Source organism: Oncorhynchus keta, chromosome 8 (assembly GCF_023373465.1).
Source record: "Oncorhynchus keta strain PuntledgeMale-10-30-2019 chromosome 8, Oket_V2, whole genome shotgun sequence".
NCBI lineage: Eukaryota > Metazoa > Chordata > Actinopteri > Salmoniformes > Salmonidae > Oncorhynchus > Oncorhynchus keta.
In genome coordinates this window covers 20,276,210-20,301,779 of record NC_068428.1, presented here as the reverse complement: position 1 = coordinate 20,301,779, position 25,570 = coordinate 20,276,210, and the positions used below count along the sequence as shown (strand labels likewise).

The following is a 25,570-nucleotide window of genomic DNA, read 5'->3' as shown; positions in this document are numbered from 1 at the left end:
TGCCCTCCATTTGGCAAATCTGACTATAATTATATCCTCCGGATTCCTGCTTACAAGCAGGAATCACCAGTGACTCGCTCAATACAGAAGTGGTCAGATGATGCAGATGCTAAGCTACAGAACTGTTGTGCTCGCACAGACTGGAAAATGTTCCGGGATTCTTCCGATGGAGTTGAGGAGTACACCACATCAGTCACTGGCTTCATCAATAAGTGCATCGATGACATCATCCCCACAGTACGTACGTACCCCAACCAGAAGCCATGGATTGCAGGCAACATCTGCACTGAGCTAAAGGGTAGAGCTGCAGCTTTCAAGGAGTAGGACTCTAACCCGGACACTTATAAGATATCCCTCTATGCCCTCTGACGAACAATCAAACAGGCAAAGCATCAATGCATGACAAAGATTGAATCGTACTACACCGGCTCCAACGCTCGTCGGATGTAGCAGGGCTTGCAAACTATTACAGATTACAAAAGGGAAGCACAGATGCAAGCTGCCCAGTGACACGAGCCTGCCAGACAAGCTAAATTACAACTATGCTCACTTCGAGGCAAGCAACACTGAAGCATGCATGAGAGCATGAGCTGTTCCAGACAACTGTGTGATTACGTTCTCTGTAGCCGATATGAGTAAGACTTTAAACAGGTCAACATTCACAAGGCCGCACGGCCAGACGGATTACCAGGATATGTACTCCGAGCATGCGCTGACCAACTGTCAAATGTCTTCACTGACATTTTCAACCCGTCTCTAACCAAGTCTGTAATACCAACATGTTTCAAGCAAAACACCATAGTCCCTGTTCCCATGAACACCAAGGAAACCTGCCTAAATGACTACCGACCCGTAGCACTCACGTTTGTAGTCATGAAGTGGTTTGAAAGGCTGGCTCACATCAACACCATTATCCCAGAAACCATAGACCCACTCCAATTTGAATACCGCCCCAACAGATCCACAGACTTCGCAATCTCTATTGCACTCAAAACTGCCCTTTCCCACCTGGACAAAAGGAACACCTGTGTGAGAATGTTGTTCATTGACTAGAGCTCAGCGTTCAACAGCATAGTGCTCTCAAAGCTCATCACTAAGCTAAAGACCCTAGGACTAAACACCTCCCTCTGCAACTGGATCCTGGACTTCCTGACGGGCCGCCCCCAAGTGGGCAACAACACATCTGCCACTCTGATTCTCCTAACGGGGGTCCCTCAAGGGTGTGTGCTTAGTCCCCTCCTGTACTCCCTGTTCACCCATGGCTGCTTGGCCAAGCATGACTACAACACCATCATAAAGTGTGCCGACGACAGGCCTGATCACCGACAACGAAGAGAAAGTCTATAACGAGGAGGTCGACAATAACCTCTCCGTCTAAGTGATCAAGACAAAGGAGATGACCGTGGACTACAGGAAAAGGAGGGCAAAGCACACAAGCATTCTCATCGACGGGGAATGGAACAGGTTGAGAGCTTCAAGTTTCTTGGTGTCCACATCACCAACAAACTATCAGTTAACGTACGAAGTCAGGTGCAGGAGAGCAGTGAGTTGTGATCAGGCACACTTTTATTTGGCATAAGACAGACGCAACTGTGTCAAAAATCCTCCAGCCTAAGGTAAAAGTCAATAAGTGTAAAAAAACGAATATACAAAATGTATGACAATTACATACAACGGGTCAAAATACGATACCTGGGGGAAAAATACAGTCTGGCGCATCACATTAAACGCATAACAAAACAATTTCACACAAAGACATGGGGGGGAGCCGACTTTGGCGCAAGTCGTGACAGCGTTTAATGTTTTTGTTCAGTATAGTTTGATAATTCCTGATGTCAAATGACGCTGGAGGCAGTTTATGGTAGAGAAATTAACATTCAATTCTCTGGCAACAGCTCTGGTAGACATTCCTGCAGTCTGCATGCCAATTACACGCTCCATCAAAACTTTAGACATCTATGGCATTGTGTTGTGACAAAACTGCCCATTCTGCCCAAGAGGCCTGTTATTGTCCTCAGCAGAAGGAGCACCTGTGTATTGATCATGCTGTTTAATCATCTTCTTCATATGCCACACCTGTTAGATGGATTATCATGGCAAAGGAGAAATGCTAACGAACAGGGATAAAAAACAATTTGTGCACCAAATTTGAGAGAAATATGCTTTTTGTGCGTAAGGAAAATGTTTGGAATCTTTTATTTCAGCTCATGACGCATGGGACTAACACTTTACGTGTTGCGTTTATATTTTTGTTCAGTTTATTTACGTTAACTAGGCACTAAAACATTTCGATTCAGTAGTCACCAGTTTTGAGCAGTTTGATTAAGTTATAGCTAATTGTATTGTTAACATAACAAGAGAATCATATAAAAAAATGAAGTGAATATTGAAAAGCAGATACTTAGAATGGATATGTATCCAAATCGAAATAGTGGTTTGGTGCAGTGAACAAATGATGTTCTGAATTTGTTTGTTGTACTCAGTCAATTGAAAATATCCTTAGAGTTTTGAAACATGAGCCGTTTTGATTAGCTCTTGATTTTGTGCTTTGAAATATGAACATGTACCACACACACTTGTGAAAATTGCACAAAAATAATTGAAAAAGAAATGTGACTTCCAAGACCCATAACCTGTTTGAATACACTGAGGATCCCATCAAACATCACCAGCCAATTAAGTATGCTAAGTTGAGAGCCTTTGTGAAGATCTGTGACATAGATTTCTGCCTACAGGAACAGTTGGAAAGTATTCAGACACATTTACAGTGCATTTGGAAAGTATTCAGACACTTTCCAAGTTACAGCCTCTAAAATAGATTAAATTGTTTTTCCCCTCATTAATCTACACACAATACCCTATGATGAAAAGGAAAAACAGGTTCAGACATTTAATTTTTTTAATTTGAAATATTACATTTACATAATTATTCAAATTATTTACTCAGTACTTCAGCACCTTTGTCAGCGATTACACCCTAAAGTCTTCTAGGGTATGACGCTACAAGTTAAGCATACCTGTATTTGGGGAGTTTCTCCCATTCTTTTCTGCAGATCCTCTCAAGCTCTGTCAGGTTGGATGGGGAGCGTCGCTGCACAATTATGGTCAGGTTTCTCTAAAGATGTTAGATCGTGTTCAAGTCTGGGCTCTGGCTGAGCCACTCAAGGACATTCAGTGACTTGTCCTGAAGCTCCGCCTGCGTTTTCTTGGCTGTGTGCTTCGCTCTCTGGAGCAGGTCTTCATGAAGGATTTCTCTGTACTTTGATCCGTTCATCTTTCCCTTGATCCTGACTAGTCTCCCAGTCTCTACCACTGAAAAACATGCCCACAACATGATGCTGACACCACCACGCTTCACTGTAGGGATGGTGCCAGGTTTTCTCCAGACATGGCACTTGGCATTCAGGCCAAAAAGTTCAATCTTGGTTTCATCAGACCAGAGAATCATGTTTCTCATAGTCTGAGTCCTTTAGGTGCCTTTTTGACAGACTCCAAGTGGGCTGCCACGTGCCTTTTACTGCCTTTTACCATAAAGGTCTGATTGGTGGAGTGCTGCAGAGATGGTTGTCCTTCTAGAAGGTTCTTCTATCTCCACAGAGGAGCTCTGTCAGAGTAACCATCGGGTTCTTGGTCACTGCTGACCAAGGCCCTTCTCCCCCGATTGCTCAGTTTGGCTGGGCAGCCAGCTCTAGGAGGAGTCTTGGCGATTCCAAACTTCTTTCATTTTAGCATGATGGAGGCAACTGTGTTCATGGGAACCTTAAACACAGTAGAAATGTTTTTGTCCCCTTCTCCAGATCTGCGCTTCGACACAATCCTGTCTCTGAGCTCTAAGGACAATTCCTTCGACCTCATGGCTTGGTTTTTTTCTCTGACATGCATTGTCAACTGTGCGACCTTATATAGACAGGTGTGTGCCTTTCCAAATCATGTCCAATCAATAGAATGTATAACAGGTGGGCTCCAATCATGTTGTAGAAACATCTCAAGGATGATCAATGGAAACAGGATGCACCTGAGCTCAATTTCGAGAATCAAGGTAAGGTATTTCTGTTTTTTAAATTTTTAATACATTCACAAATATAGCTAAAATCCTGTTTTCACTTTGTCATTATAGAATATTGTGTGTAGAGTGATAAGGGGGAAAAACTATTTAATACCTTTTAGAATAAGGCTGTAATACAACAAAATGTGAAAAAATTAAAGTGGTCTGAATACTTTCTGAATGCACTGTATACTGTAGGTTAACAGCATAGATAAAACTGAAATCATAATACGCCTTGCTCTTATCGACAAAAATATATCAACATTATATTGAAATAGCTGTACTGGTGTCCGCACCTAAAATGTGCACATTGAGAATAATTATATTTATCATCACATGCTTGTATGTTTAGCTTTGTGTTTAGCTTGAGTGCTTGTTTTTCATACAACATTATTGAATGGGGAATTGTAGCAGATAAATATCCTTCTATGTTTAAATGACCAATGCTGTATTGAGATCAGATAATGTCCAGATAACAATATGCCTGGTTCATATTGATATCAAAATATTGAAATAGCATTATTGGGTCCCACCACTAATATCTGGGATGTAAAATGTCATCCTTAATTTCAGAAAACTGATGTCTGCAGCATAAGTGAATATAATTATGTGTATGTGTGTGTGTGTGTGTGTGTGTGTGTGTGTGTGTGTGTGTGTGTGTGTGTGTGTGTGTGTGTGTGTGTGTGTGTGTGTGTGTGTGTGTGTGTGTGTGTGTGTGTGTGTGAGAGAGAGAGAGAGATCCTTATTGATCTTAAAAATCAAATGTAATAATTACATCTGATGTGTTCATAGTAATCAAAACCAGGCTACATCTACAAGTCCAGACACACCACCCCCCAATTACAAAGGCTATAGAAAGCGGCCGTCTTGTTTTAAGTTGAAAGAGAATCACTAATGTTTATGCAGGTTTAACACTTGCAAAGGCTTCTGGGGGTAACTTACGGTAATGTACGGTACCCTGTGATTCCAAATTTCATGTACAGTGTAAAGTTTTAATGCCTGGGTTTGATGTACTCAGTCAATTGAACTTGTACGTACAGTTTTGAAGCATGAGACATTTCAATGACCTGATTTTATTTATGTGCTTAGAGTTGTGAAAATGTTCCACATACTTTTAAAGATTACACCAAAGGGATACAAAAATAACTGCAACTTCCAAGCCTCTGTGAAGTCCAGACAACTGCTTGTTGATTCCCAATTGGGCCAAGAGTGAATGCTCTGGGAGACCTAATTCTATTCCCACACAGTTTGTTTACATTGTTGGATTTCTACCCAGATCCCCAAAACACACCCCATTCAAAACACTTTCAACAGGCCCCCAAACAAATCCTACCCTCAAAACCAAAAGGTTTCTACATGCCCAAACAAACCTCCCTCTTCTCCACCCACAAACTTGATCAAAAGTCACAATAGACCTTTGGCTCCCCAATTAGCCTCATACACTACCACTGATCAAGGGCATAAACGCATTTTTGTCCCAAAATTGACCAAGGACTTTAATGAATGAAAATCACCAAGTCTTCTGTCTTACATTTAGTCCAATACACTACCCCCAGGATAACAAGAAGTCCCACACACACACACGTCAGCATGGAAAAAGAAAAAACACAGATACTCGCCCGTCTGAATTTTCCCCCTCGTGCCCCAACATGTCTGGATGTATCTGAGGAACTCGTGGCAAATTTAGAACTGGTTTCTTGGGCGCTGACACTTTCATCGTGTCTTCATCATTCAGTTGTACAGCCTTTATGGTACTAGGTAGACCAGACCTTTTGATACATTTTTCAGGTGCTTCAACCTCAATAACAAATGATTGGCTGACCTCCATGGCTGCTGTTTGACTGTGTACACATCGTTTCAGTCCGAAAGTTCTAAACTACAGTGCATTCGGAAAGTATTCAGACCCCTTGACTTTTTACACATTTTGCTACGTTAGACTTATTCTAAAATGCATTAAATTGTTTTCCCCCCTCATCAGTATACACACAATATCCTATAATGAAAAAGCAAAAACTGTTTTTCAGAGTTCTTTTCAAATTTAGTCAAAGAAAAAACATATATTATTTACATAAGTATTCAGACCCTTTGCTATGAGACTCGAAATTGAGCTTAGGTACATCCTGCTTCCACTGATCATCCTTGAGATGTTTCTACAACTTTATTGGCGTCCACCTGTTGTAATTTCTATTGATTGGACATGATTTGGAAAGACACACACCTGTCTATATAAGGTCCCACAGTTGATAGTGCATGTCACAGCAAAAACCAAGCCATGATGTCAAAATGAATTGTCTGTAGAGCTCCGAGACAGGATTGTGTCGAGGCATAGATCTGGGGAAGGGGACAACAATATTTATGCAGCATCCCCATGAACAGTGGCCTCCATCATTCTTAAATGGAAGACGTTTGGAACCACCTAGACTCTTCCTAGAGCTGGCCGCCCATCCAAACTGAGCAAACGGGGGAGAAGGGCCTTGGTCAGGGAGGTGAGCACTCTGGTCACTCTGACAGAGCTCCAGAGTTCCTCTGTGGAGATGGGAGAACCTTCCAGAAGGACAACCATCTCTGTAGCACAACATTAATCAGGCCTATATGGTAGAGTGGCCAGACGGAAGCCACTCCTCAGTAAAAGGACATGACAACACACTTGGAGCTTGCCATAATCCACCTAAAGACTCTCAGACCATGAGAAACATTATCTGGTCTGATAAAACCATGTTTGAACTCTTTAGCCTGAATGCCAAGTGTCATGTCTGGAGGAAACCTGGCACCATCCCTACGTTAAAGCATGGTGGTGGCAGCATCATGCTTTGGGCATGTTTTTCAGCAGCAGGAACATGGGAGAAACAAATACAGGTGTGCCAAGGTTGTAGCGTCACACCCAAGAAGACTTCAGGCTGCAATCGCTGCCAACGATCCTTCAACAAAGTACTCAATGAAGGGTCTGAATGCTTATGTCAATGTCATGTTACATTTTTTCATTTTTATACATTTGCGCTATGATGAAACTGGCTCTCATGAGGACCGCCACAGGAAACGAAGACCCAGAGTTACCTCTGCTGCTTAGGATAAGTTCATTAGAGTTAACTGCAGCCCAAAAAAAGGCTTCACAGAGTGCAAGTAACAGACACATCTCAACATCAACTGTTCAGAGGAGGCCGCGTGAATCAGGCCTTCATGGTCAAATTGCTGCAAAGAAACCACTACTGAAGGACACCAATAATAAGAAGAGACTTGCTTGGGCCAAGAAACACAATAAATGGACATTAGACCGGTGGAAATCTGTCCTTGGTCTGATGAGTCCGAATTTGAGATTTTTGGCTCCAACAGCGGTGTCTTTGTGAAATGCAGAGTAGGTGAACGAATGATCTCCGCATGTGTGGTTCCCATCATGAAGCATGAAGGAGGAGGTGTGATGGTGCTTTCCTGGTGACACTGTCTGTGATTTATTTAGAATTCAAGGCACACTTAACCAGCATGGCTACAACCGCATTCTGCAGTGATACGCCATCCCATCTGGTTTGCGCTTAGTGGAACTATAATTTATTTTTCAACAGGACAGTGACCCAAAACACAACTCCAGGCTGTGTAAGGGTTATTTGACCAAGGAGAGTGATGGAGTGCTGCATCAGATGACCTGGAATCCACAATCACCTGACCTCAACCCAATAGAGATGATTTGGGATGTGTTGGACCGCATAGTGAAGGAAAAGCATCCAACAAGTGCTCAGCATATATGGGAACTCTTTCAAGATTGTTGGAAAAGCATTCCAGGTGAAGCTGGTTGAGAGAATGCCAAGAGTATGCAAAGCTGTCATCAAGTAAAAAGGTCGCTGCTTTGAGGAATCTCAAACATAAAATCTATTTTGATTTGTTTAACACTTTTTTGGTCACTTCATGATGCCCTATGTGCAATTTCATAGTTTTGATGTCCTCGCTATTATTCTACAATGCAGAAAAATGTAAAATAAAGAAAAACCCTGGAATGAGTAGGTGTGTCCAAACTTTTGACTTGTACTGTGTATACAGTATATATATATTTTAAATATATTTAACTTTTTTATTTTCCCCTAACCCTACCACCCTTCCCATAATTGGAGTAAACTAATGGACAACAACACTAAGGCTTCTACTTCCATTTTATTCTGTACATACTATCTACATTTTCAGGACACACCTCCCATCGTTCAACTACCCTCAAGCCCTCCCATCTATCTCATAAACAATCCAGTTCTTTTTGCAAGATATATTTTTTTAACTTCGCTGTGATGTTTCACACAAGTTTGGACCCTTTCTATTCTCATAGTTTCTACAGAATATAAATGAAAGATAAACATTTTTGCTAAGTATTATTATATTTTTGATCGATTGACTATGACTTCCAGATCACCCAGCAGTGCCATTTGCAGAGTTAACTCCAGGTAAATGTTTTGTGTTATTCTATAAAGCATTGGTTGTTTATGTGTACGGCTCCATTTCAGATACATTTATGTACATTTGAACAGTAGTAGGACCAATCTACCTTGTTTTATTGGAGCTCTAAAGCAATACTAGTTGTTGTCCCCCCACGTGGATTTAAAATGCCCCCTCGGGGATGTCATCCTGGAGCCAGCCCTGGTATCAACTGTATGTAAAAACAAAATTAATGTTTTTGTTTGGTTTGGACACTTGTAATTGTACATACATGCACTAAAACAACATTGTTGCAAGTTGCTCAAGAATAAAATAATTGTTTGTGAGATTTCTGTTGATTTATTTAATTGATTATGAGATGATTGAAAGAGCACACACATACAGATAACAATGTAACAAATAATTATTAACATAGGGCTAGATTCAATCCAGACCGCAGAAGATCTGTGTTACAGCACGATTGACATTTATAGGTAACTTCTGATTGAACCACTATATGCAGCGTCTTAGTGTGAATTCAGTCTCCGCGAACGTGGAAACATTGCCTTAAGATGTCAATCGCACTCTAACAATGATCTTCCACGTTCCAGATTGAATCTAGTCCATAGACTAATTGAGAAACTACCCTTCCCTAGTAAAGCTAGTTAATCTTAGTTTCATTCTATTACCTCCATGCATTTGCTCTACAGCCACATGTTAGAGCTCTCGTCAATCTGTATTACTGAAGCGTTACAGATTGCGCAATATAAATGTAAAGGTAATTTCCCATTTGAGCCGACATGTGTTTTCTGTAACGATGCGAGCTGAGAGTCGGGAAGCAAGTACAGGGAGTGAATATTTAATAAATAGACGGAACATAATACAAATCAGGATCAGGAGCGGTCCGATCGCGGAAACCTGACAAACCTGCTGAGGCGTGAGAGCCTGACAACCGGTGGAGGCATTGGAGCCCAACGAGCTGGCTGAGTCAGGAAGCAAGTACAGGGAGTGAATATTTAATAAATAAACCGAACATAATACAAAACAAGAAACACTAGCAGCACACAGACATGAAATTGAAACAGAAAATATAACGCCTGGGGAAGGAACCAAAGGGAGTGACATAAATAGGGCATGTAATCAAGGAGGTGAGTGTCAATAAGCACTGGTGCACGTGACGATGGTGACAGGTGTGCGTAATAATCAACAGTCTGGTGACCTAGAGGCTAAAGAGGGAGAATACTTGACAGTACACTCTCTCTGGCGTGCGGCCCCAGCCGCAGGACACCGACCAAGGGGTCGATCCCGTGGTTCAGAAACGGACCGATCGGGGAAACCTGACGAACCCGACGTGAGAGCCTGACAATCCCCGGTAGCTCCGGTACTGACACCCAGACCAGACACACCTTCCAACACAAAAAAATAAACACTCCTTGATGCTTCCCTTAGGTGAGGCGTTATTCTATAACGATGTGCGCTAAAAGTCTGGAAGCAAGTACAGGGAGTGAATATTTAATAAATAAACCGAACATAATACAAAACAAGAAACACTAACAGCACACAGACAGGAAACTGAAACAGAAACAATAGCGCCTGGGTGGAACCAAAGGGAGTGACATAAATAGGCCAGGTGAGTGTCAATAAGCGCTGGTGCGCGTAATGATGGTCGACAGGTGTAAGTAATAACCAGCAGTCTGGTTACCTAGAGGCCAGAGAGGGAGTATACCTGACATTTATCGTGAATGCAGTCTCCGGCTAATCACACTGTAACTCTGAATCCGCGATATGGATTTAATAGAGCCCTTAGTCTCATTGAGATTAAAAATGTACTTTGCAAGAGAGACCTGGTTCAAAAAGCATAACGCAAACATTTAAAAGATAAAACACAAAGCACAAAAAAACTTCAGGTTACACATTGAACAGGCACATTGGTTTTGGGAGGAGGGGTAAAAATATGGATTAAAATATTGACAGGGCCTAAATCATTTTTCACCATAGATTTTACTCTAGCGTTAAATTAAATAACAATTTGGCCAGGATTCAATCAAAGGTGCGTTGTTTACAAGTGCTCAGCAATTTAAGTGCATTTGAAGCTAATTTCCCGCTTGAGACAATATCTGCAGTGTTTACAATGAATGAAATCTCCTCAAATGTTGCAGAAATAGCCTTTAAAAGACACCTTGTCGCTAGGCAATGTGCTTTTCTACAACAGTGTTTCCCAAACTCTGTCCAGTGGTTTCAAGTTTGTATCAATCATTTTTGACGAGCAAAAAATTGATTCTCATTGCAAATAGGCTCAGGATAACTCCTGATGTAGTTGGGTAGCTGATATTCAGAGCTTAAATAGCCAAATTGATTAGTCATAGGAATCAGAACTAATAAAGGCAATGCAACTGCCTGTTTTTTCAAACAGTAGGCCTATCACATGGATGGGCATTCATAAGATTCCATTGTGTGCTGACATGGTAGGCTACACCCCAATAAGCACGGCCTTACGCCGACATGTTTTACACCACGTAGATGGACCAAATCTGAACCAATCATGGGCGTCAATGTTTGGTTCATATTTTTCTAGTCTGGACCAGACTTGATTTGGCCCAAAAATAGACGTCTATGTTTGGTTCAGATTTGGTCCGGTCTGGACCGGCCTTGATTTGGTCCAAACATAGACATCTAGAAATTACTTATTTTAAACTTTCTTTCAGACCTGAAAATGTACCTGATTTCAACTTCTGGAAAATACGTATTGTAAAAGTGTTTTGAACGTCATTTTTCTTCCTGGGACTTTTCTAGTTTTGCAGGGGCAACAATTTTTTTGTCTCGCCTAGGGTGGCAGAACAGCCAAGACCGGGCCTGGTCTACAGCACCCCTCTGATTGAATCCCGGCCTTATTGTTTATTACAATAACTTTGATTTACACATTTCATCTACAGTCATAATGCAAGTACAGGTCAACTCAATTAATAAATCATATAACGAAATGTCATTGACCAAATTAGCAGTAATATTATGGCATCTCTTCTGACGTCAAAGTATGCTACAGTACTGTTTGTAGAAAATAGGAATACAAATGTTTCCAGGAAATCACAAAGATGTGTTTAGCAAATGATGAATGTGTATGAGTTTAGTAATTAACATGAAACTTAATATGTTCTTGACATAATATAATGAAATCATGATAAGACCTGTCTAAACACCACCTAAACCCCAGCCATCACTGTCTTTGAGGAACCAACCAGGTGGATGTTTCCCTCTGGGTGAGAGTAGTAGCAAATGGGTGGGTTGGTCCTGATCCAGTATATAGCTTGATCCAGTATATAGCTAGTTCTCTGAGGTAGAAAACATATGATGAGTACAGTGTTCTTCAATCCCCAATCCTGCAGACCCTTAAGGTGTGCAGGCTTTTATTACAGCCCAGTACTAACACGTCTGATTTAACTTATAAGGGCTTGAAGAGTAAAACATTGTGTAATAGTTAAGAGTTAATTGCATTTATTAAATTACATGTGTTTGTCAGCTGCAGGCGTGTTCGTCCTTTATCAAGACTGTACAAACCTTGATGTTCATCACTTATTTGAAGGGGACTTTCGTATTCTCACTTTTCTCTTTGGGAGTAGGTGCCTGGTAAGAGAGGTGATCTGAGCTTTCAGTAACACTTGACATTAAGTTGCTTTTCTGTGTAGTAACACTGTTCGTTCTATAATAACACCATTGCTATTACATTGTTGGTATATTGTCCTTTAATTGGCTTTGCGTTCTAATTACAAAGGAATGGAGCCGAGAGTTTTTTGTTACTACACACTCCATATTCCATTTGTGTATAACAAAAGCCATTCAGTTCCATTACAGAACAATTGCCATAGTACTATGTAATTACAATGTCGTAACTAGCATAAGTATAGCATTACTACACAGGTATAAGAGCAACTTAAAGAAAATGTAACCACATGTTCCTGCTCTATAAATGAATGGGAAGACAAAAGCAACTATAAGAGCAGAACTCACCCCAGCCAAGATGACTTTCAACACTTCATCTCGCACCTGGTATTAACATGACAAAAAGCAGTAGTGGTAGTACATAGTATTCAGAGTTCACTGTTGAAACACACTATTAAATCACATAAGATCCCTAATGATTGACAAATACCTTCTTCTCTGCAAAACATCCAGTCAGTAAAATGAAGAAGCCCTGAAAAAATTAACACAATAAATAAATACAATGGTATTTTTTCACTCAATAGTTTCAGACAATAATATTTGTGATGGAAAATTGATGAAAAAGTACCTGTAAGGAGTTTATGATGGTGAAAGCATAATGCATCACAACACCCATCATTTCCTTGATATCAATGAGCACAAAAAATCCCAAAACCCATGTCATCCCAAAGACTGGTGTTAAAAAGACGACCACTTTCAGGATGCTTTTGGCTGTCTCTTTCTCGTCGGCTTTACTTCCATCAGGGACACTGGACTTTAGGAGAGTCATGATGACAACACACATGGAGAACAGATTCATCAAAACGATCGTCCCGATGGGCAGAAGAAATGCGTGAATGGACCCTTTCAGAAGTCCATCGTAAATGAGCCAGCAGGTTGTTGTGTTGTGGTAGGGGTTTCCTGTGTATTTGTAGTACACATAGGTAGCTGCCACGATCACTGCGGGACAGACGTACCCAAGGACGGTGGACAAGAGCAGATACACCCTCTTCCTCAGCGGGTGGAAGACGAAGATGAGCTGGTGTATTAGCATGACGCTGAGGCATAGCATCCAGCAGAACATAGCCAGAAAGAAGAAATGCTTGGTCACGGTCAGTATGAGGCACCAGGTATCAGAGATGCTGGGGATGGAGGAGGCCAGGAAACTGCAGTCGGCCAATAAAAGGCATAGAGAGATGTTGACCAGGGCTGTGTGGCGGAAGTGTGAGAGGTTGGACTTCACAACAGCCGACCACACCAGCGCCTCGATGAAGAGGAAGACAATAAGGGAGCAGATGGACATGCCCAGGCCTACGTAGGTAATCTCATCCAGAAAGGGCAGGTTCACCGGGGTCTTGGACATGAGCACTGAGAAGGAGGTCAGGTGGGTGCACTCGCAGTAGCTTTTGTTGTTGACCATTTCCTTCCACTTGCAGCCTTCTTCAGACCATTCCTTTAATGTGGTGTTCCAGAACACACAGAGGATTTTAGAGTCTCGAGACATTGACTGGTTGATGGGAAAGTCCAATTTGATGTCTATTTTGGAGTCGTTACTGTTTTGCAGTGTGGCTGACACCACAATGCTAGGGAACTCACTGTCTGGGAATTTTGAATTGTTTAATTTGTCAGCCAGGTTTTTTACTCCCACAGTTTTTACTATTCCTGAGGACTGGGCCAATTTGACCTCAACGCCAAACACAGTTCGATTGCAAGATGAGTTATTTTGAGCTCGGCAGAGTTTGAATTGTAGATTTGGGGTGTCATTTCCGTTACTGGTATTCATTTTGATGTTCTTCACTAGACCCTCGACAGACTTGAGGTATTTTGAAGACATTCCATATTCAATGGTTTTGTTGACTGCCTTCCAAGGGTTATTCAACATGTTGCTTGCTGCATCAAGAAAAACCTGTGAATTGTATTTAACAAATGAATGTTTCTGTATGAGATATATTGTACACAGCAGTATAACTCTTGACTGGGGTATGTGGAAATCACCCAATATTTGGCAACAGTTTAAAGGTGCAATCTGCAGTTCAAACAATAACAAAGTGCAACTGTTTTAGACAATATCTCAGGGATGGAGCTGGAGGAATGTAGCCACTCTCAAATCCAAAGAGAGCGCTATGGATGCAGAGACTGAAATTATAGTTTGAACCATACTCCAGATGTACAGTGTTTGTTTACAATTACATTGTTTACAAACATTGGAGTAAACAAGCTTATATTTGGGGTTATGATGGGGTAAGACAGTTGAAGTTACATAAGCATTTATAAGTTATATTTTTCTAGAATCAATGGCTATATATCATTGCTTTAGCCTATCATGACTTTAGTCAAATGGACGTATCAGCAGCAGATTGCTCCTATAAAGAGTAATCTATCTCAAATAAAAAACAGAATGGCTCACATCTAAAACGGACTCATCCAGGGTGATAGTTTCTGATGCTTCAGACATGACATCCAGAATACTGATGGATGCATTCAAATCAGCAACTGAGCTGTTCGTGTCAGCAACTGTGTTGTTCTTCAACCCAGAAAATATTTCACGAGCAATGTCTTGTGTGGCCCCAAGTCCCTCTCTAAAGTTCTGGAATGGTACAACACACATGGAATAGTACATTTCTTTGCAATACCAACACTTTCTACAGGCCTAAAACATTTTAATGACAGTCACATTATACCAGTGGCTGGATATGTAGTTGAAGAATGTGATTCATCACCAACCCGTGAGTAATGTTATCATATTAATGTAATGCAAGAATGCAAGCGCTTTCACTCAAAACATAGACATTCACCAAAACACTACCAATGTTCCATATCAACTTGAAAGTGTGAGAGTTATATGACTGCAGGAGGTTTAAGGCCATACTCACTGCTGCTGAAATGAGAATTTGATTAAGTTCCTCATTGACACAGTTATCCAGCACATCCATCCATGCAGGCCCCTTGCATGTCCTCTCGTTATACCCCACTCTCCTCGGCTCACATTGTCGGATGACAATAGTGTCACCTTTTGGGGTTTTTGGCCAAAGATAGTCTACTAAACAAGCCATCTCCTTTTCCACAGCTGATAAAAACAAGTGTTGGTCAGTGAGGAGTATTAATAAGAACTAAACATCCACTTCATTTTTGTACATGTTGTATAAATAAACCATACAAGTTTAGTACTGTCACTCAAATGTGTTTAAGTGAATTGTTAAAGTGGCGTTTTGTCCAAAAAGGATGAAGAGGATTAAGCAAATTCATTCAAAGGACTCATACAACCTAAACATACCATAAATCACTGGTATTGTTATACTTGCACTTTCAGTCTCGTTCTCCTGGTTTGTAAATTTGACTGTGAAAACATGTGGTAATTCTGTTTGCTCGCAATTTATCTTTGGAGTTATGCTGTAGCTGGTCCCCGCTGGCGAGACTACAAAAGAATGTTGACATTTTTCTCAAGTTACTGCAACTTTATACATTTTGAGCACAAAGAGAAATAAGGTGATACAAAGTTCAAGACACAGTTCATAAAGAGTACCTGAGGATGGATTTGGGGGTTCCATTTGAGCTTGGTATGACCAAGTAACATTGTACATCTCCGTGCTGTTCTCGATGGTTGCGCTGACCATCACACTTTGAGGGTTTATATCATGGCATTCTACAGTCAGTGGGGTACTCGTCATGGTGATCTGATCTGGTAGCAGGGCTACCTTCAACTCTGCAGAGGCTGCGTGCACAATGGATCCTTTGGAAAATCCACACTTATACATTCCTTTAGAAGCAATAAACAGGATCATATCAGTAGGTCTATTTCAGTATCGAACAAATGCACTGTTTACAATAACCACATAAACCGGAAATATAATCCTCTACTCCCTCGATTTATATTGGCAAGCATCATAGGTCTCTCAGACACACCTGCCCAGTTCCCTGACAACTTTTTAATTTGGACTGTGGTACAGTTAGGTGATGCCTCTGGGAATGTCACGGTTATGCTGGTTCCAGTGTTCAGACCAAATGTCTCACTTCCCTTTATCAAGTTCCAGTTCCAAGAGCCATCTGTTTCATCAAATGTTGTTTCTTTAAATGTGCAACTCAGCGTCGGTGTTGAGCGGTATGGCACTTTGTTCATTGGATACTTAATGCTTACAAATCCTGTGGAAAAGTAGAGACATACAATATCAATACAATAAATAATACAATAGATCTTTACACGTTTCACATAATCATTACCAACATAACCTAATTAATTTCATACCATAATTCTTGCTACATTTCTTAATATCATACTGTCTTTGCACTTGTTTGTATGGTCCATAGGTTATCATATCATAACCAAAAGCTTTGCAACTCTGAAACTGCATCTGATTGGAGTGTGCAGAGACTCCATTTTCACTAGTATTTTCACACAGTATTTTCTCCTGTGCCTTATCTGAGCCTAATGTGGCAAATCTCCTCATGGTCTTAATATCACTATGTGAAAGGACTGTACTGTAATGGAAGAGGGAGAACATTTACCTGATGTTTCAACAGATATTTTGGCAGAGGAGCCTACAGTCATTTCCAGGTCAGCTGTTATTTTTGTAATTTTTTTAGTCAGAAATATGACACTGACATCCACTTTGAAATCAACAATGTGACCATCACCCCTTATGTGTCAATATTGAGTTGCCAATGGGTGAAAGGGAGACAAAAACAAAAATCGATGTTGCATCTTGGGGAGAAAAACAAGCACTCTGCCAAATATTTAGGAATGAATATATCCTATAATAAATGTTGAATGTATTACCTAGGTCCAGATACATTAAGGCCCTCAAACCCATTTAATTGTTGAAAACCCTCTGTGAGCTGAGAGAAAAAAGTAATTGTGTTAATCAAGATTAAATATAATGTATTACATGTTCACATTATAAGAAATGTATTTACTCCTTTTTTTTGTTCTTTAAAAAAAGTTTAGCCCCTTTTCTCCCCAGTTTCATGGTATCCAATTGTTAGTAGTTACTATCTTGTCTCATCGGGAGAGATGAAGGTCGAAAGTCATGCGTCCTCCGAAACACTACCCAACCAAGCCGCACTGCTTCTTAACACAGCTCGCATCCAACCCGGAAGCCAGCCGCACCAATGTGTCGGAAGAAACACTGTGCACCTGGCAACCTGGCTAGCTTGCACTGTGCCCGGCCCGCCACAGGGGTCGCTAGTGTGCGATGTGACAAGGATATCCCTACCGGCCAAACCCTCCCTAACCCCGTTCGGGCCAATTGTGCGATGCCCCACGGACCTCCCGGTCACGGCCATCTGTGACAGAGCCTGGGCACGAACCCAGAGTCTCTGGTGGCACAGATAGCACTGCGATGCAGTGCCCTAGAACACTGCGCCACCCGGGAGGAGTGTATATACATTTCTTTAAGTCGTTATACATTTGAATAATTGAATCTAAACCAATTTATACTATTTCATCAGATTTTAATTCCCTAAATGTAAAAATGAAAATGTACCTGTTGTTTGATAGTATTAGTTTCACTAAATACTTTTTCCACTGTGACTGTTCCATTAAAGAAAACTATGTAAACAAAAACAAAACATTAGAATTGTGACAACAGTGTTATCCATCCTATTGATCATATCAAATAATGGAAGTAAAAATAAGTATCAACAATAATACCTTTCACTTTGGGAATACAGAAGGCTGGCAAGTCAGAAATATTTGCATTACAAGACGAGCCATTGCAGCACTGGAACTCGTCACACACTGCGTTGCTCCAGATGTACGTTGTCGAACAGTTACATTTAGAATTACCCCCAACAATTTCACATTCTACACAGAAACACACATGATCCATCAACAACAATCAGACTACGGATGAAAAAACACTGATAGAGGAACATTTCTCTATCAAACCATATTTGGTAGAAATAATGATACTGTACCCGCTGTTAGTTCAAGCAGTTCAATGGTCATACTTCCCTTATCTGTAGTTATTTCCTTGATCGATGATAGAGTACCAGAGATGTCAAATGTAACATTGCTCTCTACCATGAACTCAGCCATGTAGGTATCTGAAACAATCAGTGACACAAAGGAACATTTGTATTTTAGTTCAGGCAAATGTGCAAGAGAGCCTTTTCGGCAGCTAATTCTAATGATTGGGGAGGGTCTTCAAGAGTCTTCAAGATCTGCTGGTGTGAGAGAGTTAGTCAATTCACTTGTCCTCATGTGGCCCTTTTCTAGTTCTCGTCATAGAGAGTAACCTGCTTGGTTTGTTATGTATTCAGACATAAATCTGTAGATCAAATAACTCACCCACTGCGAAGGCCTGTGTAAATGGAGAGAGAGAGAGAGAGACACGTTAGATTTCATCATCAAAGGGTCAATAACTACATATGTCCACTAGAATTCATCTTTGAAATAAGATACATTCATTAGGTTCCCTCCATATATGTTATTTTTAATCGGTGCTTATCTTTACTTAGTTTACTTGACTAACATCCATGGCTACTGTGTAAATTGTCCAACTGGCTCATTTCAAGTACTACTGCAAGTACTACTGCAATGTACAGTTGAAGTCTACATAAACTTAGGTTGGAGTCAATAAAACTCGTTTTCAACCACTACACAAATTTCTTGTTAACAAACTATAGTTTTGGCAAGTCGGTTAGGACATCTACTTTGTGCATGACACAAGTCATTTTTCCAACAATTGTTTACAGACAGATTATTTCACTTATAATTGACTGTATCACAATTCCAGTGGGTCAGAAGTTTATATACGCTAAGTGTCACGGCCGTCGAAAGAAGTGAACCAAGGTGCAGCGTGGTGAGAGTACATTTACTTTTTTATTTAAAATGTTGCCAACAAAACAAGAAATAACAAAACAAGAAGTAACAAACACAACCTTGACGCTTAACAATGCTAAGTGCCACAAACAAAGTTAACAACCCACACTGAAAGGAGGTAGAAAGAGCTACCTAAGTATGATCCCCAATCAGAGACAACGATAGACAGCTGTCCCTGATTGAGAACCATACCGGCCGACACATAGAAACACAAATCATAGAAATAAAGGACATAGAATGACCACCCAAATCACACCCTGACCAAACCAAAAAGACATATAAAAAAGGCTCTCTAAGGTCAGGGGGTGACACTAAGTTGACTGTGCCTTTATAAACACAAATAATGTCATGGCTTTAGAAGCTTCTGACAGGCTAATTGATATCATTTGAGTCAATTGGAGGTGTACCTGAGGATGTATTTCAAGGTCTACCTTCAAACTCAGTGCCTCTTTGCTTGACATCATGGGAAAATCAAAAGAAATCATCCTAGACGTCAGAAAAAAATGGTAGACCACAAGTCTGGTTCATCAGGGGGAGCAATTTCCAAAGGCCTGGAGGTACCATGTTCATCTGTACAAATAATAGTTTGCAAGTATAAACACCATGGGACCACGCAGCCGTCATACCGCTCAGTACTTTGGTTCGAAAGTGCAAATCAATCCCAGAACAACAGCAAAGGACCTTGTAAAGATGCTGGAGGAAACAGGTACAAAAGTACAGTATCAATATCCACAGTAAAACAAGTCCAATATCGACATAACTTGAAAGGCCACTCAGCAAGGAAGAAGCCACTGCTCCTAAACCGCCATAAAAAAGCCAGACTACGGTTTGCAACTGCACATGGGGACAAAGATTGCACTTTTTTGAGAAATGTCCTCTGGTCTGATAAAACAAAAATATAACTGTTTGGCCATAATAACCATCATTATGTTTGGAGGAAAAAGGGGGAGGCTTGCAAGCCGAAGAACATCATCCCAACCGTGGAGCACAGGGGTGGCAGCATCATGTTGTGGGAGTGCTTTGCTGCAGGAGGGACTGGTGCACTTCACAAAATAGATGGCATCACGAGGTAGGAAAATTATGTGGATATATTGAAGCAACATCTCAAGACATGAGTCAGGAAGTTAAAGCTTGGTCACAAATGGGTCTTCCAAATGGACAGTGACCCCAAGCATACTTCCAGAGTTGTGGCAAAATGGCTTAAGGACAACAAAGTCAAAGTATTGGAGTGGCCATCACAAAGCCTTGACCTCACCCTATAGAACATTTCTGGGCAGAACTGAAAAAGCGTGTGCGAACAAGGAGGCCTACAAACCTGACTCAGTTACACCAGCTCTGTCAGGAGGAATGGGCCAAAATTCACCCAACTTATTGTGGGAATCTTGTGGAAGGCTACCTGAAACGTTTGACCCAAGTTAAACAATTTAAAGGCAATGCTACCAAATACTAATTGGTCCTTCTGACCCACTGGGAATGTGATGAAAGAAATAAAAGCTGGAATAAATAATTATCTCTACTATTATTCTGACATTTCACATTTTTAAAATAAAGTGGTGATCCTAACTGACCTAAGACAGGGAATTTTTACTAGGATTAAATGTCAGGAATTGTGAAAAACTGAGTTTAAATGAATTTGGCTAAGGTGTATGTAAACTTCTGACTTCAACTGTACTGCTTACCTGGTGGTAGAGGAATACCACGCCGCAGTAAAGTATTACTGCTCTGGCCCACATCGTTTGTCTGATGGAAGCAAAGAAGATTTACACTGCTTCAACAATTTGGACACATTAATGAATTAAAACATGAATTTTCATGACAGACAATAGTGATACTGTAGTGATACCCCATTGGTGTTCTTATTATCGACCTTACTGTTTTATTTTTGTCTCATTTGAGTCCGTGCTACTTGTTGCTTTTATTATTCTATACAGATTTTATTGTCCATCTCTAGGTGGTTTATTTTCTTTTATGTTTCACTCTGAAGTAGATACTGCTGTAAAGAATATAGGTCATGATCATTATTAATTAGCCTTTTATCTCCTGAGCTCCTTTTCCTGAAGTATACAAAGTCCAAAATTAGCTAGTCAAACTTTCCTTTGCATTACTTTGCATTACCCCATAATACAGACACAGCAGGTGGTGAGCTTGTCCTGTTGACCTGCTTATGACGCATTGAATAATCCTTGTCAATCAATCTCTGCTCATTAAATAAAACATAGAACAATCAACTTACTATGTACACTGTATGTCCTCTCAGTTATTCACATGGCGATTGTTTCATTAAACTACACTACCACAGCACATGTATTTGCGCGTGTTTATTAATTAAAGAAGACTATCAACATTTTACTTGAGGTTATTTTTCGTCTTTTAAAACAACTCTTCCTCCAGAAGAGGACTGGCCACCCCTCATAGCCTGGTTCCTCTCTAGGTTTCTTCCTAGGTTCTGGCCTTTCTAGGGACTTTTTCCTAGCCACCGTGCTTCTACACCTGCATTGCTTGCTGTTTGGGGCTTTAGGCAGGGTTTCTGTACAGAACTTTGATATATCAGCTGATGTAAGATTGGCTTTATAAACAAATTTGATTTGATTAAATGACCGACATCAGTTCACTTACTTGAATTCCATTTTGTTCTTGTTTTCTGTGAGCTCCATGTGCAGTTTCTGTAGAGATAAATCAGATGATTCCTGAACTGTGCGATGTAGTAGGGAGTTGAACATAGTTTAAAGCAGTAATTAACTACAAAGACCACAATTCATTGCACGCCTGCTTATACTTGTTCATCAGTTGATTGGCGAGCCTATAAATACATGATCTAAGTAATTCGTAGCTGGTATTCAGAATCATAAAAGAGATGAGATATAGAGATGAGATAATGACTTGGAATTAAATAATGAAGTCATCAAATAAAACAAATAGTTTATTAAAGTCAAGTAATGTGATTAAATTACGGTTAATTAGTGATTAGCAGTAATGGGCAGTCACTACCATCATGGGACTTGTATTAATTGTGTTATTCAGTGTTCCAGCATTTAACCCACGTAATGCATAGTGTATTTAATGTCTAATCAAAACTGAAATTGAAAACCGTGTTTTTTTTGTAATAAACTGAAACCGAACAGACCCCAAAAAGCAGTAAAAGCTCAGCACACCTACACAGTCAGCTTGGTCACCATGTTGATACTAAATCCAGGAATTACAAAACATCATGGTCCGTTAAGAGGTTGTTTTTGTATCACAACACATAAAAACAAAATATGCCTAGTTACTCATTAATTTATGGACTCTCAAATATGATATTAATTTAAACATTACTGAGATGGTACACCAGGTTAGTGTGAATGGAACAGAAGACTACACAGAAGCAGCCTATATACACTTGACGGCTGAAGTCATCTGTACTCTCAATATGACATTCATTTGAGCATTAATGAGATGGTACACCAGGTCTGGGGTTACATTGCCCCAGACCTTTATATTTTCTGTCTATTGAAGTTCACTTTATTTGAAAAGACTGAGCAAAAAATGAACTGGAGTGTCTCAATTGAAAGTACTTCTTAATCCAGGAGTAGGGTAAATCTGGGCCTGGGAAATCTAGCCTAACTAATTATTAGACTACTTAAAATGTTACCAAATAAAAATGTGTCACAATATTCATGGAATAAGATGTTTCATTGACACAATAATTTTTTTCATATTCTTTCAAAATGTATTTTCAAACCACAACTTGGCATACATTTGAATAAGAATATACAGGGCAACCCCCAAGTATTAAGCAGTATGAACCATTTGTAAATGCAGTGCATAGAAATGATGAAAGATAATAGCTTTTCAATAAGAGGAGATTACTGACCTTGCCTCAAGCAATCTGCTCTTTAACCTGGGTTTGACCTGTGAAACTAGTGATCAAAAGGTGGGATGCAGTTTGTAATCCATGTCTACCAGGAGACCATCGGGGTAGGCTGAATGCTCACAGTGAACAGGCTGCGTCTGACTTAAGTAAATGGGGAAATGCTTGAAAGCAGCACGACGGAGGCGATGAGTAGCTACTTTGAAAAAGGGATCTTTGCCATTTGCATGGCTGGTATCTCCCTATGCCATCTGGACTGGTCAACATGGGCCTTCAGCTTTCCATCTGCATTTGGCTACCAAATACAGCTTTCTCCTTGAGGAGGTTACATTCTGTCAAAATGTTGTCTGTCAAGAGGATATGTTGTCATTCCTATACATGTAATTCCTATACATTTAATTCTTATACATTCAATTGAGGAAAGACAGATGGAGCCGTTAGTGCCCCAATGTGGTTGGTTATTTTGTTGCAAGTATATACCTTCTAGACATTACAGAACACAGTGCTTGATGAGGCATAACTGTAAGCCTAGTGTGCCACACACATTGAGAAACAGTGGCCTTGTAACTACTTCAATACGGGTTAAAACGGACAAAACAACATCATGTTCTTAAAATTAAACTTCTGAGGGATTTTTACTCACTTCCTGTCTGAATGACGTGCCCAAAGTAAACTGCCCGTTGCTAAGGCCCTGAAGCCAAGATATGCATATAATTGGTATCATTGGAAAGAAAACACTTTTACGTTTGTAGAAATGTTAGAATAATGTAGGAGAATATAACACAATAGATATGGTAGGAGAAAATCCCCCCAATAAACAAACAGAATTGTATTTGTTTGAGAGAACATCCTCTTAGAATGGCAAGTATAAGGTCATACTGAGAATTAGCTACCTGGATGCAATTCCTATGGCTTCCACAGCGTGTCAGCAGTCTATGTTCAAGGTTTCAGGCATGTAACTATAAAAACAAACAAATATCAGTTTTAGTACAGGGACACAGTCTTGGAAATTCGTGTTCGCGCGCGCCAAGAAGACAGTATGCACCTGGTAAAATCGGTATCCTATTGAACATACTACTTTCCGTAAGAAATATTATAGTTTGATTCAATTTTGGGGTATCTGAGGAGTAAATAGCAATGTATTCTGACTTGTTGAAACAAAGTTTAGAGGTAGATTTTTGGATTATTTTCTCTGCAAGTTGAACAAGTGGATAACTCAAATCGATGGTGCCAACTAAACTGACTTTTTGGGATATAAAGAAGGATTTTATCTAACAAAACAACATGTCATGTTATAGCTGGGACCCTTTGGATGACAAATCAGAGGACGATTTTCAAAAAGTAAGAGAATATTTAATCGCTATTTGTGTATTTATGAAACCTGTGCCGGTGGAAAAATGTTTTGATGTGGTGCACCGTCCTCAAACAATCGCATGGCATGTTTTCGCTGAAATAGCTACTGTAAATCACATAGTGCAGTTAGAACAACACAAATTTAAACTTTCAACAGATATAAGTATGTACCTAAATGTTTAAAATCCATAATTTGTATGATTATTTATTTGAACTGCGCTCCCTCCAGTTTCACTGGAAGTTGTCCCGCTAACAGGACACCTAGGCTTAACTGACTTGCCTAGCTAAATAAAGGTTAAATAAAAAAATAAAAAAATCAATGTTGTATCGTATGACAACATACAATTCTGAGTTTAATAAGTATTTCCTTGAAGGCCAGATTGTTTTCCTGTAACAATGGGATGAATGGTTTACAGCAGGGGTTGCCAACAGGCGGCTCGCAGGCAAAAACTGGCCCAGAAGTGTTTTTCATATACACTACCATTCAAAAGTTTGGGGTCACATGGAAATGTCCTTGTTTTTGAAAGAAAAGCACATTTTTAGTCCATTAAAATAACACCAAATTGATCAGAAATACAGCATAGACATTGTTAATTTTGTAAATGACTATTGTAGCTGGAAACGGCAGATTAAAAAAAAATGTAATTTCTACATAGGCTTACAGAGGCCCATTGTCAGCAACCAAATAGTAAATAGTAACCGCAAAACACCAGCCTCAACACCAACAGTGAAGAGACCACTCCGGGATGCTGGTCTTCTAGGCAGAGTTGCAAAGAAAAAGCCATACCTCAGACTGGCCAATAAAAAGAAAAGATTAAGATGGGCAAAATGAACAAAGACACTGGACAGAGGAACTCCAGAGTCACCTCTTCACTGTTGGCATTAAGACTGATGTTTTGCGGGTACTATCTAATGAAGCTGCTGGTTGAGGACTTGTGAGGCGTCTGTTTCTCAAACTAGGCACTTTAATGTACTTGTCCTCTTGCTCAGTTTCCACTCCTCTTTCTATTCTGGTTAGAGCCCGTTTTCACTGTTCTGTGAAGGGAGTAGTACTCAACGTTGTACAAGATCTTCCGTTTCTTGGCAATTTCTCGCATGGAATAGCCTCTTGAGTGTAGGTGGCAGTATTTTGATGTTTGGATGAAAAATGTACCCATATTAAACTGCCTGTTTCTCAGGCCCAGAATCTAGAATATGCATATAATTGTCATATTAGGATAGAAAACACTCGAAAGTTTCCAAAACGGTAAAAATATTGTCTGTGATTATAACAGAACTGATATTGCAGGCGAAAACCTGAGGAAAATCAAACCAGGAAGTGGCCTCTATTTTGAAAGCTCCATGTTCCATAGCCTGCCTTTGCTCCATTTAAGGGAATATCAACAGGATTCCTTTTCCTATGGCTTCCCCATGG

At 40.2% G+C, this 25,570-nt stretch overlaps 1 protein-coding gene across 2 annotated transcripts; it reads right to left on the bottom strand.

The window, feature by feature from the left end:
* Positions 1-9,437: 9,437 nt before the first annotated feature.
* On the bottom strand, positions 9,438-23,541 carry LOC118386966 (adhesion G-protein coupled receptor F2-like). 2 transcript variants are annotated; one of them, XM_035775014.2, is made up of 19 exons: positions 22,807-23,541; positions 21,570-21,616; positions 20,633-20,693; positions 18,420-18,432; positions 18,047-18,175; positions 17,781-17,933; positions 17,614-17,678; positions 16,908-16,966; positions 16,637-16,767; positions 16,037-16,273; positions 15,657-15,890; positions 15,408-15,548; positions 15,007-15,200; positions 14,541-14,720; positions 12,723-14,039; positions 12,585-12,626; positions 12,443-12,478; positions 11,993-12,058; positions 9,438-11,766 (listed from the first exon to the last, which is right to left on the bottom strand). In XM_035775014.2, exons 2-18 carry the CDS (start codon positions 21,605-21,607, stop codon positions 12,008-12,010), a joined length of 3,081 nt encoding a protein of 1,026 aa, XP_035630907.1. In that variant the 5' UTR covers positions 21,608-21,616; positions 22,807-23,541; the 3' UTR covers positions 9,438-11,766; positions 11,993-12,007. The 2 variants fall into 2 exon arrangements, with proteins under 2 accessions (XP_035630907.1, XP_052379722.1); XM_052523762.1 differs by lacking the exon at positions 22,807-23,541 and adding an exon at positions 20,269-20,349.
* Between the last annotated feature and the right edge of the window lie 2,029 nt (positions 23,542-25,570).